At 35.4% G+C, this 16,797-nt stretch overlaps 1 protein-coding gene and 2 long non-coding RNA genes across 7 annotated transcripts; 1 reads left to right on the top strand and 2 right to left on the bottom strand.

Annotated features, from left to right (window-relative positions):
* Positions 1 to 12,053: 12,053 nt before the first annotated feature.
* On the bottom strand, positions 12,054 to 12,930 carry LOC141045761 (uncharacterized). Of its 2 annotated transcripts, none has more exons than XR_012218172.2 (2): positions 12,875 to 12,930; positions 12,054 to 12,713 (listed from the first exon to the last, which is right to left on the bottom strand). It is a non-coding gene; the product is annotated as an uncharacterized LOC141045761 (long non-coding RNA). The 2 variants fall into 2 exon arrangements; XR_012218173.2 differs by having other exon boundaries at positions 12,054 to 12,644.
* A 615-nt stretch (positions 12,931 to 13,545) lies between these two features.
* LOC149989929 (uncharacterized) lies at positions 13,546 to 14,730 on the top strand. Its single transcript, XR_016504634.1, has 2 exons — positions 13,546 to 13,765; positions 14,510 to 14,730. It is a non-coding gene; the product is annotated as an uncharacterized LOC149989929 (long non-coding RNA).
* A 296-nt stretch (positions 14,731 to 15,026) lies between these two features.
* Positions 15,027 to 16,447, bottom strand: LOC112279384 (uncharacterized protein At4g08330, chloroplastic). Of its 4 annotated transcripts, none has more exons than XM_024513791.3 (3): positions 16,218 to 16,447; positions 15,750 to 15,810; positions 15,027 to 15,644 (listed from the first exon to the last, which is right to left on the bottom strand). In XM_024513791.3, the coding sequence occupies exons 2-3, from the start codon at positions 15,761 to 15,763 to the stop codon at positions 15,269 to 15,271; spliced, it is 390 nt and encodes a 129-aa protein (XP_024369559.1). In that variant the 5' UTR covers positions 15,764 to 15,810; positions 16,218 to 16,447; the 3' UTR covers positions 15,027 to 15,268. The 4 variants fall into 4 exon arrangements, with proteins under 4 accessions (XP_024369559.1, XP_024369568.1, XP_024369543.1 ...); XM_024513800.3 differs by having other exon boundaries at positions 16,306 to 16,447; XM_024513775.3 differs by lacking the exon at positions 16,218 to 16,447 and adding an exon at positions 16,012 to 16,217.
* Between the last annotated feature and the right edge of the window lie 350 nt (positions 16,448 to 16,797).

The raw sequence follows: 16,797 nt of genomic DNA, 5'->3' as shown, positions 1-16,797 counted from the left end.
AGTTAATGTCACCTCATTGCAAGCTATACCATCGAACGTGACAACAGCGTATGTTCTACTAGCGTCATCGAACCAAGTATCCTCCGTACCAACGAGACAACCAAGATCATTTTCTAACCCTACATAGAACAAGCCTAGTAGGTATATACCAGTGGAGACACCCAATATGCCTGATGGGAGTACAAGAAGACTACTTCGTTGTTTTCATTGGAGACAAATTAGTCATTATACTAGTGAATGTTCCAATCCCAGAGCCAATGACAATTACGTGCCAGTGTGTGGAAATTGCAAGCAGTCGGGGCATACTTATCAGCAATGTAATGCTCCATTCAATTTCAATAATTGGAATTAGGAGATCCAAAGTCAGGAAAAAATTGAGGAAATAAATCGAGGTCTTCAAGATTCTCCAATAAATCGGGTAGAATGAGTCCGAGCCGTTCTTACCAAGAGTCGATAAAAAAGAGAAGGACCAATTCAATATTTGGATGAGTCTGATATGAAGGGCCAATTTGATCCAATTACAGGGACATCCAATCCAGGTCTTGGTATGGGCCTCTTATCTAGTATGAGACCTGATTCGGTTGGACAACCTAATGAGGTCCTGAATATGGAGGCTTTGGTTCCATTTCAAGCTGTTCCATTCTCTATACCATTTTGGGAGAAATGTGCTTTCCATGGAAAGATTCTCTCAGAGGTAGGAATTCTATGGAGGCATGTCTGCTATTCCAATTCGGAGTCCAGGGCAAAAGAATAGGGGAACTCACGGAGTTAAAGGAGAGGAGAGAAAATAAAAAAGGGCATTCGGAGATCGAAATTTTGGAATCAAAGAGCTAGCTTCAAGCTCCTTTGAAAGGTGTAGAATTGGATTTCATAGGGTTTGGGAGGACTTTGTAATCGTTGCTTAAAGTCAGTGTTTGTATTGGTGAATTGGATTTTTGCAATAAAGTAAAGGCTAGTACTCTTGACTGTTTTGTGAAATTAATCAGACATCTGTGGTTGAAATTTTAGAGGTGTCTAGATGGTTGAGTATACTAAGAGCATGCAAAAATTTGTGTTAATCTTACGGTATGGATAGAAGAAATTTGATCATTAGTATAAAGAGGTATCAAAAGTTGGCATATTGGAGTTGTTTAGGATTTTTGTAATATCTGAGATCTACCAGCTGAAATAAGATGAATTTTGACATGGTAAGTCGAGGACTTAAAGGCGGAGCTGCACACAAAGTTTGAATGAGAATTAATGGTCAGAGAAGGAGAAATTGCAAGTTAAAATTCGTCATCAACCTTCTAGGTGGTGGTCAAGGGACTTCAGCATGGATTTACGGTGTTCTTGTAATCTGTAAGTTGGATTGGATTGAACTTCTTGAGGATTTAGAAGACTTGTAAAGATACTAGTGATAGAAGTTTTACAACAATTGGATGGTCAGATTGAGAATTACAGCTTGTCGAGGCTCGTTGTCTAGAGTTAGGATTTAAAAAAATAAATAAAAAAAATAAATAAAAAATAAAAAATAAATGAAATAGAAATAAAAATAACAAATAAAAAAAGAATCTGTGCTTATAATATCTAGAAGCTATTAAAAATTATGTTCTAAGCACTTTGTATTGGGATTAAGCTTTTATATTGAAATCCAAAATAGTTTGTGTTTAGATAATTGAAATCCACTAGACTACTTGGATACTTGTAAAACATCATTTTATCTTCCACAGCTAGATGTCCGGTGCATTCTGAAGCTAGCTAGCACATAATACGACAATGTGACTTGCAAAGTCAACATGTTTTGGAGGTCTTATAAGACATCACTATGTAGCTCCTAGTAATGTATATATGAAGGCAAGAGTGAAGTCTTCTTTACTCTTGTTAATGCCTTTCTAGTCTTTAGTCTTCTTTTAAGACTTTCTAGTGTTCTTATTTTTGGCAATAGCTATTGTAATTCAATATTATATCATCTTTGAGTGATGTTCTAGTTCTTTTTAGTAATACAATAGTGTATTGAAGATTTTCTTTCTTTGAGATTCATGTCCTTGATAATTTAACAAGAGTGCTAATATATTATTTTTGTCTTGTTTTAGAAGTGAGTGGATTATTACACTTCAATTATTGTATTTTGAAGATTACGGACTACTCATCTTTAAACAAAAAATCTTATTTTCTAATACTAATTATTTCCTTAAAGAGAGTGGATTATCCTTCTTTGTAGAAATTTTTTATTAAAGGTTATGGATTATCTTCTTCTAATTTATCTTTTTGAATTTGTTTGAATTCTTTATAGAAGAAAAAATTATGGATGCTATTTTTAGTCAAAATAAGAATAGATTTACAACTATTACAAATCTTCATGAGCTTATCAATACTCTAAGAATGGAAATCTCATGTATTTCCAATGTGAATCATGGAGGTACTATGCCTATATCTATGAAAGAAGTTTAGAATTTGTGACAAAAAATTGTGCAATTGAAAGAAACAAGTAGATTGACCTCATAAGCAAATCTAGGAAGTTTTTGTTCTACAAATATGACAAAAAGAAGGATTAATATGCCTAAGAAGTTTGATGGAACAAGATCAAAATTTCAAGGATTTTTATAATAAGTCAAGCTCTATCTAAGGTTGTATCTTTTCTAATATTTTAATGGATTTATTCAAGTCGGATTCATAGGCATTCTTATATTAGAAAGTGCTCTCACTTAATTTGCTTCTTTAATAAAAAAGAATTTGTAACTTTTTCATGATTTGAATTCATTTTTAGAAGTATTTAAAGCTAAATATATTACTCAATATTACCTAAGAAACAATGAAATTACAAAATAAGAAGCACAATTGCCAAAGAAGATAATGTGTCAAAAAATGAGTTACCCTAGCTACAATAGGGGCCGTGCAGTTGGAATCATGTACAACGTGTAATAAAGGTCTTATTCTCTCTTTTGATCCATTACCTTATTTTATAATAGAAGTCTGTTTACGACCAAAAAATCACAAAGTCTTTGCCTTGTTGGATTTAAGAGCGTCAACATGTTTTATAGATGAAGACTTTGTCAAAAAATAAGATATATCCCTAGTTAAGAAAATCAAACCTATGCATGTAGAAGTAATAAATAGATATTTATTATCTTTTAGAGATGTTACACATGAAACTATTCTTATAAAAGTAGTAATTAGTGGTCACAATAGTTTAGTAATATTTAATGTAATTAAATCTCTTTTTAATCTAATTGTTTTAAGATTATCTTGGTTAGAAAGATATAATCCTTAGATAGAATGGATTTCTTACAATCTTGATTTTTTCCATAATTTAGTCTAAGGTCTTACTAGGCAAGTAGAAATCCATAAGTCTAATACATCCAAATCCTTATTAATAGGTGCAAAAACTTTCATGCATGCCACAAATGAAGGGCCATCTTTTGCTATATATGCTACGTCCATTGTTGATCATGAGAAGATATCAATTGGTATTCTTAGCCAATATAAATTTTTTAGCATATTTTTAAAATAAATAATGTAGATGTTCTTTTAAAGCATTGTTTTTATGATTGTTCCATCGATCTTCAAGAAGGAACTCAACTACCATTTGGATCAATCTATAGCCTATCACAAAATAAATTAGCTGTACTTAAAGAGTATATTGATGAAAACTTGGCTAAGAACTTTATATGCCATTATAAATCTCCAACCAACGCTCCTATCTTATTTGTGAAGAAAAAAGATGGATCTTTGTGGATGTGTGTAGACTATTGAAGACTCAATAAGATCACTATCAAGAATAAGTATCATCTACCTTAGATTTCAAGACTCCTTGGTCAACTAAATCAAGTATAGATCTATACAAAAATAGATCTATGAGGAACATATAACTTGGTCTGCATTAAAGAAGGAGATGAATGGAAGATTATTTTCTAAACTAGGTATAGAAATTTTGAATATAATGTCATATCTTTTGGACTCACAAATGCACTAGCTACTTTTTAATATTTAATGAATAATATCTTTTGTGAATTTCTTGATGATTTTATCATCTATTATTTGGATAATATTTTAATCTATTTTAAGAACTTTAAAAGAGCATGAAGTTCATGTTTGTCATGTATTACAAAAACTAAGAGATGTAAAATTATATGCAAAGATGAAAAAGTGTGTATTCCACACTATTCAAGTTGACTTTTTGAAATACATCATTTCCAATGAATGCCTTATGATGGATCCAAAGAAGGTCCAAATTATCATAGATTGAAAGATTTCAAGAATAATAAGAGATGTGCAATGTTTTTTGGACTTTGCCAATTATTACCAAATCTTTATCAAGAACGTTTTTTAAGTTGCAACTTTACTTACACATTTGACTTTTAAAGACAAACTTGAACGGAATAAAAAAGCCGAAGCATCATTTGTTGCTTTGAAGAAGAAATTTACTTTTGTACCAATTTTATATCATGTTGACTTTTTTAAGGCATTCTTTATGGTAATAGATGCATCAAACTTTGCCTTTGATGCAATATTGTCACAAATAAGAACAAATGAAAAATTCCATCCAGTAGCTTTTTATTCTAGGAAATTTTTAATAGTCAAGATTAACTATGAAATCCATGAAAAAGAACTTTTTGTAATTATAGATTCATTTCAAGAATGGCATCAATATCTAGAAGGGAATTCAAGTCCAATCACAATATATACAGATTATAAGAATCTCAAGTATTTCATGTTGGTATGTATTTTGAATTGTCGCCAAGTCCATTAGACCATATTATTATCAAGATTTTATTACAAGATCACATATCAATCTAGAAAATAATAAGGTTTATTAGATGCTCTTTTTAGACACTCTTATCTTGCACCAAAAGAAGGAGACATATCTTTTGATCAATAAAGAACAATCTTCTTCAAGCCAGAGCATTTTCATCTTCGAGCAATAAAATCCATATTGATTGTTGATTTGACCTTTGTCAAAAAAATTCAATCAAGTATGTCCTTTAATCCTCTTGTTCATGATATCAAGAATCTTTCTTTTAAGTCTCATGATGTTTTAAAGTTCAAATTCAAGAACAACCTACTCTATTTTGATAAAAAATTCCTTATCATTGATTCTTTGGACTTCTCCAACCATTGCCTATACTCAAAAAACTATAGTCTTCTATTTCTATGGATTTCATTATAGATCTTTTAAGTTCAAGTTCATATGATTCTATATTTATAATTTTATATTGCTTCATTAAAATGGCACATTTTGTACCATGTACAAAATATATTTGAGGTGAAGAAACAATTAAGCTTTTCATTAACAATATCTATTGCTATCATAGATTGCCAAAGGATATTATATCAGATAGAAAGACTCAACTTGTATCAAGATTTTGGAGAATCCTATTCAAGATTTTAAAGATGGATGTAAAGCTCTCTTTGACTTTTTATCTTTAAACTGATGGACAAACAAAATGGATGAATCAAGTTCTAAAATAATATTTGAGGTATACCATCGACTATCATCAAGATGATTGGACAACTCTTTTGTCATTGGCAGAGTATGCTTATAATAATTTGATTCATCCTTCCACTCAACAAACACTTTTCTTTAATAATTATGGTTATCATCTACAACTTTATATTTTTGACTTTTTAAAAGTTGATAATCCTATGGTGGAAGGTTTAATAAATTCTTTGTTAAAGCTACATGCAATAATGAAGGTACAATTAAAAAAAACTCAAGAATAACAAAAGACCAATGTAGATACCTATTGTAAAGAGAAACCACAATTCAACGTAGGTAACAAGGTATGGTTACTTTGTCGTAATATTAAGAGTACTCATTCTTATGATAAGTTGGACTATTATAGGCTTGGACCTTTTCATATTAGTGAAGAAGTCAAACTTATTGCTTATCAATTATATCTACCAAAGTCTATAAAGATCCATCCTATATTTTAAGTATCTCTTGTTCAGCCATATAAGATAGTGAATATCTTGAAAAAAAGACAAATGCCACCTCCTTTTATAGAAGATGATAATAATCTATAGTTTGAGATAGAAGAAGCCTTAGATTCAAGGCAACACTAAAGTAGGTTAGAATATCTTATTCATTAGCATGGATATGATATTAGTGAATGCACATGGAAGCCAAAAAAGAATCTTGTAAATGCACCAAAGAGAATTAAACTTTTTTATCAACGACATCTATTAAAATTAAAATAAAGAATAGAAAATCTTTGCTATAAAAGAAATCAGATTAAAAGAAGATAACACCTTACCTTCTATCATTCTTTATAGCTTTTGTATAATTAAGGAGATGGAGAATCAACAACCAACAGATTCAACTTAAGAGCTTTCATTAGTAGATATACTAGACGAGATATTAAAATTTTTACAACCTTCAAGATGAAAAAATCGAGATGAAGATCCTTAAGAACAACATGTCTTTCATTGAATAGATGGCAAGATACAACGTGTTTGATATCACGACCTTGGAAGAGACTCCCAATGTTTGGTGATTTATTAGAGGTAGGAACAACTCCTGACAATGTTTCAAATGTTTTATTTGAAAGAAATTATGAAGGCCTCAATAATGACCAAATAATAAGGTCGTCTTCTTACCCTGATATGGGACACTATCAATAGCTGAGAGGGCCTATCAATCATCTTCAAAGAGAATAAAGATCGAAGTATATAGCAAATACAATTTGTTACATCTTGAATTTCTTCAACATATGAAGATTGCTCCTTATGGAACTTGTCTCTAGAAGGAAGGATAATGTCATGGACATACATATGTATTCTTGTAAATACCTATATGATTAGGTAAGAGGAGGTAAAAATAGATAAAAATAGGTCAATTTCATATGACCTTATAGAGAAGCTTCTTAAAAGCTTTATAGACGCTACTTGACTTTACATGTGTTTGTAGTTGATTGGTAGGTTAGAAACTTGGTCAATAAATTAATCACATATTAGTAGCTTGCAAAAAAAGGTAATTATGTGGCCCTTATATAGAAAACTTGTCTTGCAAATTAAGATATGTGTTTTGTAAAGTCAACACATTTTGGAGGTCCTATAGGATATCACTATGTTGCTCCTAGTTAAGAGTATATATGAAGGCAAGAGTGAAGCCTTTTTCACTCTTGTCAACATCTTTCTAATCCTTAGTCTTGTTTCAAGACTTTCTAGTATTCTTTTTTTTAGCAATAGTCATTCTAGTTCAATATTATATCATCTTTGAGTGACTTTTTTATTTCTTTTAGTGATACAAGAATGTATTGAGGATTTTCTTTATTCGAGATTCATGTCGTTAATAGTAGCTTATAGTATAAACTATCAATGTAGTACATATTTAGAAAACTTGATTTGCAAGTTAAGACATGTGTTTTACAAATTGGACAAGTATAAAAGGTCCTATAAAATATCACCATAAAACTTCTAGGTAAATAATACATATAAAAGGAAGAATGAAGCTTTTTTCATTTTAGTCAAATTATTTTTGATTTTAGTCTAATTTTAAGAATCTAGATTTAAAATTTTTAGCAATAGCCATTCCAATTTCTTTTTGAATATATACTTTTTTTACTACCATTTTGTCATCTCTCTTTGATACTTATCTCATTTGTTTATGTAATGTATCTTCTTTTGGGTTTTTGTCCTTTGGGTTTTTGTCCTTGATACAAGGCCGCCATAGAAAAACAAATTATTAGATTTTTTATCTTATACCTTTGCTTTGATAGTGGTGATGAATTTACTTCCATTGAATTTGATTAGTTTTGCAAAGACCAAAGAATCATGTACTAGCTTATATAAGCTGGCACATCCCAACACAATGGGTTGAAATCACTTCGGTCTCAAAATGAAATGAGTTGATCACTCTTTCTAGCCCACTACCGGATTTTTGATGGGGGGAGATACTTCACACTGCATGCTGTCTACAAAATCGTATCCCAAGTAAGTCTACCCCCTATCATCTCTTCATGAACTACTAATTGAACACATGCCAAACTTATCTCACCTCCACATAATTGGCTGCACTATCCCTGTTCAAGTTCCGACCTCCAACAGCTCGAAGCTCTCCGTCCACATTCATCAGTGGGCCCTCATCGGCTATGATGCCAAGACAAAAGCCTATTGGTGCTAAGATCCTTTACTCAAAAAGGTTTGCATCTCCGACAACATCGTCTTTGACGAGAACCAATATCTTATGCTTCGACAAGAACCTGCAGTTCCCCAAGCCCCGTCCAGCCCAAAAGTTATTATCTTCCACGACTCCACATCGACCGTAGTCCCGCCCTGCGACCACCCCACTGAACACCAGTCCAACTCCTTCGTTGCCTCCCCAGATCGTCGACGATCGTGTGCCGCGCCCCGCAGACCACACCACAGGGTCCTTTCTCGACCATGAACATGCTACTGATCCAATCCTCCTGCCCCTGCGTCGATTTGCTCGCCTTGTCCGTGCCAACACCCGACATATTAACTATACCTTGACGATCGCTCCCGATCTCCTCAGCAAAGACATTACTCTCACTCAAGCACTCCAACAGACAGTGGACCACAACCATGTGAGAGGAACTAGCCAACATAGAGTACAATTGCACATGGGCTTTGGTTCCCCGTCCTCCCCATTGACAAACGGTTTTTGCTAAATGGGTGTTTAAACTTGAGCACACCTCCGATCCTCAGCAGCTTAGGTACAAAGCATGACTTGTTGAAAGGAGTTTTGAATAGAAAGCCGGCATCGACTATGAAAATACTTTAGCACATGTGGTCAAATGGAACACGATCCGCACTGTAAGCTGCCTAGCGGCAGCCCGCAATTGGCGTATCCAACACCGCAATGTAAAGACATCCTTCCTTCATGGTGTACTAATTGACGAAGGTTATATGGAGCAGCCACGAGGGTTTTCAGCTCCAAGGAGGGAGAATCACATATATAAACAATTTGCAAGAACTTCATGGCTATTCAGATGCAGATTTGGGAAATGATATTGATAATAGAAGATCTGTAGGAGGCTACATATTAAACTAGAAGATGGATCAATCACATGGAAATGTGAAGGACAAAATTTAGTATCTACCTCTTCAACAGAATCCGAGTGTAGATCTCTAATGGAATGAACAAAAGAGACTGGCTACGATAATTACTAACAGAATTAGGGGTAATTCGAAATCTTCCTACTCCACTTCATGTCGACAATCAAAGCAATATTAAATTAGTCTATAACCTAGTGTTTCATGATCAAACCAAGCATTTCGAAATGCACTATCATTTCTCAAGAGAAAAATGGTAAACAGGGAAATCGAAGTAATGCACATTCCCACAATGGAGCAGCCTGCCGATATCCCAACAAAAGCTCTCGGACGAACAAACTTCGAAGCATGCAGAATCTAACTAGGTGTACAACCCCTTCTTCATTCCACTACCAACGCGGTATTGGGAGAATTATACTGTATAGTACATTAGTCTCCTGTGTAGAATACTATCTACTCTATATTGACCTTACACCAAGAGTTGTAACTCTTGGTGTCACAGTGGTACACATAATATATATATATATATATATATATTGGGTATCAATTGATCATATTAATAATAATGACGTTTTCAACATGGTATCAGAGCTATAGAAATATTCGACCCTCAGAATAAGCTTTGGTGAATGCTTTATTAAGAAAATAATTGCTGAAATTACAAAATAGTTTATAATGAAAATAATATCAATACAATTCATTATAACAGCAAAGGTTGATGAAGAACTTGAAGTTCATCAAACCATGAAAAGCAATTCGAGACCTGAAAATGGCAACATACAAACCATAAGCAAAGATAAAATTGAATTGATCAAAAACAAATTTATAAACCATAAGCAAAGATAAAATTGAATTGATCAAAAACAAATTTATAAATAATTATAATTCAATTTCAAATTAAGAATATCGAAGATGACACAAAAAGTGGACATCAATCATGTTCCAAAATTCGATGGTTCATATTTTAATATATGGAAACATAGACTAACATTAGTTTTCAAGGCTAAAAAGTTATGGCCCATAGTAAGTGGTGAAGAATTCTTACCACTGGAACTAATAGAAGTTGAAATTGCTGTAGGAATCCCAACTTTACCTACTATAGGAGTAGGGAGTATAAGCGCATGGATAGACAAGGATATCTTGTCTTTAACTATAATTAATAATTGCCTAGAAAACAATATTTTTTCACATATACAATCTTGCACATCAGCAACTGTAGCATGGCAAGAATTAGTAAAAATATTTGAATCACATGATGCAGTAACTAAGATGTATTTAAAAGACAAATTATACACCTTAAAAATGAGAGAAGGTGATAGTGTTATTAAATACATACATACCTTTAGAGCACATATAGAACAATTGTTGGCAGCAGGATCAGTAGTTCCAGATGATAAAGCAATTCTCACTTTAATGAGAAGTTTGCCTCTAAGTTATAGATCCTTCATTAGCTCCTTAAAAAGGCAGCTTGGGATTACATTAACATCCTTGATAACAGATTTGATCCAAGAAGAAATACTCATGATAAATATGAATTTAACATCTAATAATAATTCAGCCTTATATGGAGGTAAGAAATTTCAGAATAATAATAAGAAATCTTATTTTAATAAGAATTTCAAGAGGAGTTCACAAAGAGAGAATAGTAGCTCCAAACCACATGAAAAGAGGAATAGAGAGGGTTGATGCTCAAGAATGGCAACAAGCAATCAATGTTGAAATTACATCCTTAAACAAGAACAATACATGGCACATGACAAATTTACCTCCTAATCAAAAACCAATCAGTTTCAAGTGGATTTTTAAAATCAAAACTAAAGCTGATGGAAGTGTTGACAAATATAAAGCAAGGCTAGTTGCTAGAGGTTTCACCCAAGTTCAAGGTATTGATTACATAGAGACATACTCTCTTGTAGTCAAACTTATCTCTATCAAAGTTCTTCTTGCTTTAACCACTCAACACAATCTGGAAATACATCAACTAGATGTTAAAACAGCTTTTTAAAATGGTTTTATAGAAGAAGACATCTATATGACTATTCCTAAAGGATTACCTTCTATACATACTAATAAGATATGTAAATTAAATAAATCCCTATATGATCTTAAACAATCATCTAGAGCATGGTATCAACAATTAGATCAATACTTAATCCTTCATAAATACTAATGTCTCGAATCAGATGCAAACATATACATCAAAAGAAAACATAATCAAAATTTTACCATAATTACAATCTATGTTGATGACTATATTCTTATCAACAACAAGCTTCCTTTAATTCAACAAGTCAAAGATATTCTCCAGCAAGAATTTGACATATCTAATGAAGGAGAAATCCATTATACTTTAGGTAATGCTATATTAAGAAATCAAAAAGAATGATGGATCATCCTCCATCAAGCCAAATACTTAACAAATAAACTTAATAAATTCAATATGTTGAATTCCAATCCATTAAGTACCCCAATTCAGCCAAGAATTCATTTAAGTAATGAAGACCCTATTACTTTATCTGATTATCCCTATTCTCAAATTCTTAGCAGTTTAATATATGCCATTGTTAATTCTAGACCCGATCGTGCTTATACTATCAGCAATTTAGCACAATATCTCTCTAAACCAGGACCTTTCCATATTCAAACTTTGAAAAGAACTATGAGATATATAAAAGGCACATTATCCTTTGGAATAAAATATCAACACTTATCTCAAGGTGATATTCTCCATGGTTATTCTGATGCTGATTGGACAGGTGATAAGGACACCTGTCGCTCCACCTCTAGCTTTTGCTTCTTACTAGCTGGAGAAGTTATTTGTTGCGACAGTAAGAAACAACAATCTATTGCTTTTTCATCCACACATTAGAATACATGGCTTTAACAAAAGCAACCTTTGAAGCCATATGGTTGAGAAAATTATTATATGAACTTGGATTCCCTCAACATGCACCAACCATCATATACTCAGACAATCAAAGTACAATTACTCTCAGTGAAAATCCAAAATATCACTCCAAAACATGTGGACACACAATACCATTTCATAAGAGAAAAGATACTTGCCAAGGAAATTAAATTACAATATGTGTCAACCACACATATGACAGCAGATGTATTTACAAAATCTCTTTTCAAAGAGAAACATTTTCAATGCCTATTTCAATGAGGCATGTATCCTATTTCTCTCAATTCAAAATAAGAAACCTATTCTGCAACAATTCAAGCATTGCTGGTCTACTCAAAATCACTAGACCTTCTACAACAACCATATTTTGATACATCATGGAGTGGGAGAACAAACAGTAAGCTACCTCACTACAAATCCATGAAATATCAAAATACACAAATTTATGCCACAACAATAGCAGAGCTTGCCACAGCTAAAGCGCAGCCTACCATGGCCGATCTCGCATCAATTGGCGATTCCATTGCGATAGCGAAGTCCACCACAGCAACAGCGGAGCCTACCACAGTAGTAATAGAGCCTGGCACGGCCGATCTTGCCTCAGCTGGCGACTCCACTGCAACAAAGGAGCTCGCCACAACAACAATGGAGCCCACCACGATTGACTCCACTGCAGCAGCGGAGCTCGCCATGGCCGATCCCGCATCGATGGTCGATCCCACTGCAAAGCCCACCAAGGCACCTACATCGACAACCGACCTCCATCAATGTATACGCAAGTAGCGGAGCCGATCTTCACGGCGGCAGCAATCTTCAATAGCAACAGCGCATCCATTAACAACAACGAAAACAACTTCGCAACAAAAAAAGGAGTGTGCGCAAAGCAATCATGAAACACAATCTAACAATAGTTCAAAATCAACAAAGAAACACAATCTAACAATAGTTCAAAATCAACAAAGAAACACATACCTTCTCAGATTTGAAGAAGCAGTGGGAGAGCTGCGAGAGAGCTCTACATCAATGCAACACCCAAAAAGGAGATTGAAATCCTATATTTCTCATACATATTTCTCATGATGGATGAACTTCCGCAATAGATGAAATTTAATTCGAGGATGAAGATTAGTGTACTAGTGGGAGTATTGGGAGAATTATACTATATAGTACATTAGTCTACTAAGTAGAATACTATCTATTCTATATTGACCTTACACCAAGAGTTGTGACTATATATATATATATATATATTGTGTATCAATTGATCATATTAATAATAATGACGTTTTCAACACGCGACACTCACCCCAATAACTGACGGCACGCACCCCAATAACTGAGTAAACAAAGAAACGATAGTCTCTCAATGGGAGACCTTCGACAGGAAACGGACAGCACACTCCCAACCAGAGTACTCACTGTGAACCTGTCGAAGTACACCCGACCACAGGATTAAGGGAGGGTGTTGGAATTAATCTGCCCCCGAAAAACAAGGTGTAATCCGACTAGGGCTGACGTGCCATTAGGTTAAGATAAATATAGCGTGATCAATAGTATTACATGAGACTCCCCTAAGAGCTCATTATCTGTGTAAGAGCTGTCTGCTCAGAGTCACCAAGTGTTTCCTGTGCTATGTAATTCAAGATACCATTCTTTCAGATATACTGTAGATGGTGGATTACTTGTTGAGGCTAGCAATAACAATTTGGTAGTTTCTTTCTACAGGTGGACTTGAGGCTTATCAAATCAAATCCAGTATGCCGACTCGAGGTGAAGTAATTTGTTTGTCAAAATTTGGTCTACCTGTTATCGCAACTGGGTTCGCGTCAAGCTTCGTGCACAATCCAGGAGCATTGCACATGAGTAACCACTAAAACAAATATTTTGTTCACGTTGATTCTTTTTCCGTTTCTTACTTGCACTGCAGTGTTGTGGGTCTACCCTGTTTTGTTTCGAATTAGAATGCATCGCATGCATATGGTGTCGATTGTTGGTATTTTTCATATTTCCACTGTCTAGCTCAGGGGACTGAATTGTCCCAACATCCCAGCTAGCCTTGATACCCAAAACTTGTTCACAAGAACTATGATGCTCTGTCCAATTCAACCCTATCCATGAATTATTCTGGAAAACCAATGTACAACTATATCCTAATGCAAGGCTGTCATTAGATAGTGTTATTCTGAGACGACTATCTGCAATATATCTTAATGCCCTGCATTGCAGTTAGTCACTACCTGCACGATCTGCTGTTGGTACGTTCTAACGCCGAGTGAAGGAAGAGATTTCGAGATGTGGTTAGTGTGAACCACAATAATTTCCATAGGCTTCCTCTCAATGAGTAACTCGTGAATCGTGATGTTGTCCATCAGTTAATGCGCCCTGAGCTTCCAGCTGATGCTGAGAATCGTAGATTGTTGCAGGCTTTTGCTTCAGTCGGTGATTTCGAATTTCTATTTCTATTTTCTTGAATCAATCTTATGAACATACCGTAAAATTTCAAGAAGGGTTCGTACCATAAAGCATTGCAAGTTGATAGAATCATTGATGCTGGGCAAACCCTCAAATTTAGACGAGGGTGACATTATTTTATGTTCTTCATTGCAGACGTTTTCCATCACTGGCTATTATATCCTACGTGGCCGCTTTGGGGTATTGATGAAGACCTACTCTTGGTAAATACAGGAATTTAGCTTGTTCCTCCTCTTTTCAGCTATCATAGCTTGCAGAGACAGATGCAACTCAAAGGTGAAATCCATCTCCGTGGCCACATTCAGATTGGTTGCAGCTTTTATCTAGAACAGGATATAAACGCGTTGAAGCTAACAGGAAAAGTGTAATCAATTACAGTTGATCAAGAATCTAATACCCACAATTTGATCTTCTATCTAGCACCCCTTACAAACGAGCTCCGAACAATTAATACCCACTCATGTGACCACTGCAGTTGTGAACAAATAGCTTAGCATGTTGGTATCACCATAATATGAATGTAGCAGCTGCTCTCAAAAGTATGTTTCACACAAATTATCTTTAGCGGTGCCAAAAACTTGCACGTTTTATCAGTATGAATTGGCTACACTCGATATTGGCACTTCTGAAAGAACTCCTACACACATAGCAGTTCTCGACAGTACAAAAGTTTCAAATTGCGAATTTTCAAATAATACACATTATGAACATGGTTATAATATAAATAATTACGGAGAATACGTGAACCTATTAGCAAAAGGTAATCTCTACATTCAGAATACGAGCTTTTCCTGATACTGATCAGGCTTCAGAGGAAAGCAGTAATTACGATACATCACTCATTCAAAAAGTATAATTACGATAAACAAAATTAACTTGGAAATAGTTCGAATTTCAAACACGTTTAGAATTAAAGTAACCAGAAATACGTATAGCTTTTCGCTTCATGCGGTAGCGCAGGCGGCGAGGAACTACTTGAGAATAGCCGAAACCGCCCTGGCCGATTCCATGCTCCGATGGAACATCGTCGTAGATGTATCCCAGGCGGTTACCACATGCCGCGCAGGTCAGCTTGGTGCGCCGCCGTCGAAATCCCCAGTGGTCCAGCGTCTCAAAGAATGGAAAGCATTTGTTCTGCTCTTTCTGGCGGAAATCGGTATTGTCCACTGCCCAGAATGACACTGTGCCTTTGTTGCCGGCTTCAAAATATGCGTTTGGGGGGAACAAGAACTCGTCGTTGAGATTTAGACACCGATTACATCCCCTACAACTGCCAGGGCACAAGCAACACAGGTCAGTACAAGTTTTGTGATGCCGTCATGTCCAACAAGAAGCGGGACGAATGTAGGAAGGGGTGTTGGGGTGAAATACTGACTAGTATATTGCCATTTTTGAGTAACGCCTATCCTCAAAAACAAAATTGCCTGGATATGACCCTGAGAACAGAGAAGAAAAATATTTCGAATTAGAACTGGATTAGAAAGCAGAGTCCCGGAACTTGAGCCGACACACACAAGGAAACAACACTGCATGCAAGGCATAACACGTAGAAGTAGTTCCAAACTCAACATATCTAGCGTTTCTAAGCCCTGCCATAACTTGTCTAAAAATAAATGTAAGCGGCTACTAGACCCTACTTCTGTTAGTACAGAACCAAGAACTCATGCGAGAATTCTCTGTGGAGCTGCAGAGTGGCGGCGGAGCCACAACTCAACAACGTAGTAACAAAGAATCTTTCGGATCAAAAGGTGTCAAGCACACTGTTCGGAGACTAAAGCTATGTTGTGAAATGGAGCCATCGCACACTTCGTTCAGATTTCAAAAAAATTGCACAAAGTCGTACCTAAACGTGATGAACGCCCTCGAAGACATGGCTTCCAAATTTAAGATCAGTGCATTTACGAACAAGGTGAGCTTCACGGGACTGATACCTTTCCCCCAAAAAACAATTGGATCAAGTCGTGTAAAGACAGCTTTCGTGTAAAACCAGGGCACAGACTGGGAGACAAACTCAAAGGCCGCTGAACAAGGTGCACCTGCAGGAGACAAAGCGCACCGGCTAGAGCACAGCCAAGAAGAGTCTTCAGAATGAGCTGGACGGTGAACAACGTATCAATCCTCTCAGAAAGCCCGTACCCAAAGTTCCATTTCCATGACCTTCGATCCTAGGAGACTCGCTGGTGGGCCTCCAAGCCGCCAACCTTTTTCTGGAACCCACCGCTGGCGGAATCAACCCCGAGCAATTCAACGCTGCCCACGACACCAAACGTTCACCCACCACTCTTTCAACACGACTGACCCATCCAGGCGCCCTTCGTCCTAGACAACCTTGCCGAAATGTAAATCCCAACAATGTTCTCATGCTTGCCGACCCCACAAGGAATTGCACCACCAGCACTACTTGTGAAGAAAACTGGATGAAT

This window comes from Physcomitrium patens, chromosome 1, assembly GCF_059467195.1.
Source record: "Physcomitrium patens ecotype Gransden chromosome 1, ASM5946719v1, whole genome shotgun sequence".
Taxonomy (NCBI): domain Eukaryota; kingdom Viridiplantae; phylum Streptophyta; class Bryopsida; order Funariales; family Funariaceae; genus Physcomitrium; species Physcomitrium patens.
This window is presented reverse-complemented; position numbering and strand designations above follow the sequence as displayed.

What these genes read in the sequence shown, in the direction of transcription:
- LOC112279384 (XM_024513775.3), bottom strand. Translation starts at nt 16,039, where the DNA reads ATGAGTTCTTGGTTCTGTACTAACAGAA. An exon ending in TTGGTTCTGTACTAACAGAA is followed by an intron (nt 15,811 to 16,011) that starts GTAGGGTCTAGT and finishes CTCTGTTCTCAG; the next exon opens with GGTCATATCCAGGCAATTTT. An exon ending in TCAAAAATGGCAATATACTA is followed by an intron (nt 15,645 to 15,749) that starts GTCAGTATTTCA and finishes GTGCCCTGGCAG; the next exon opens with TTGTAGGGGATGTAATCGGT.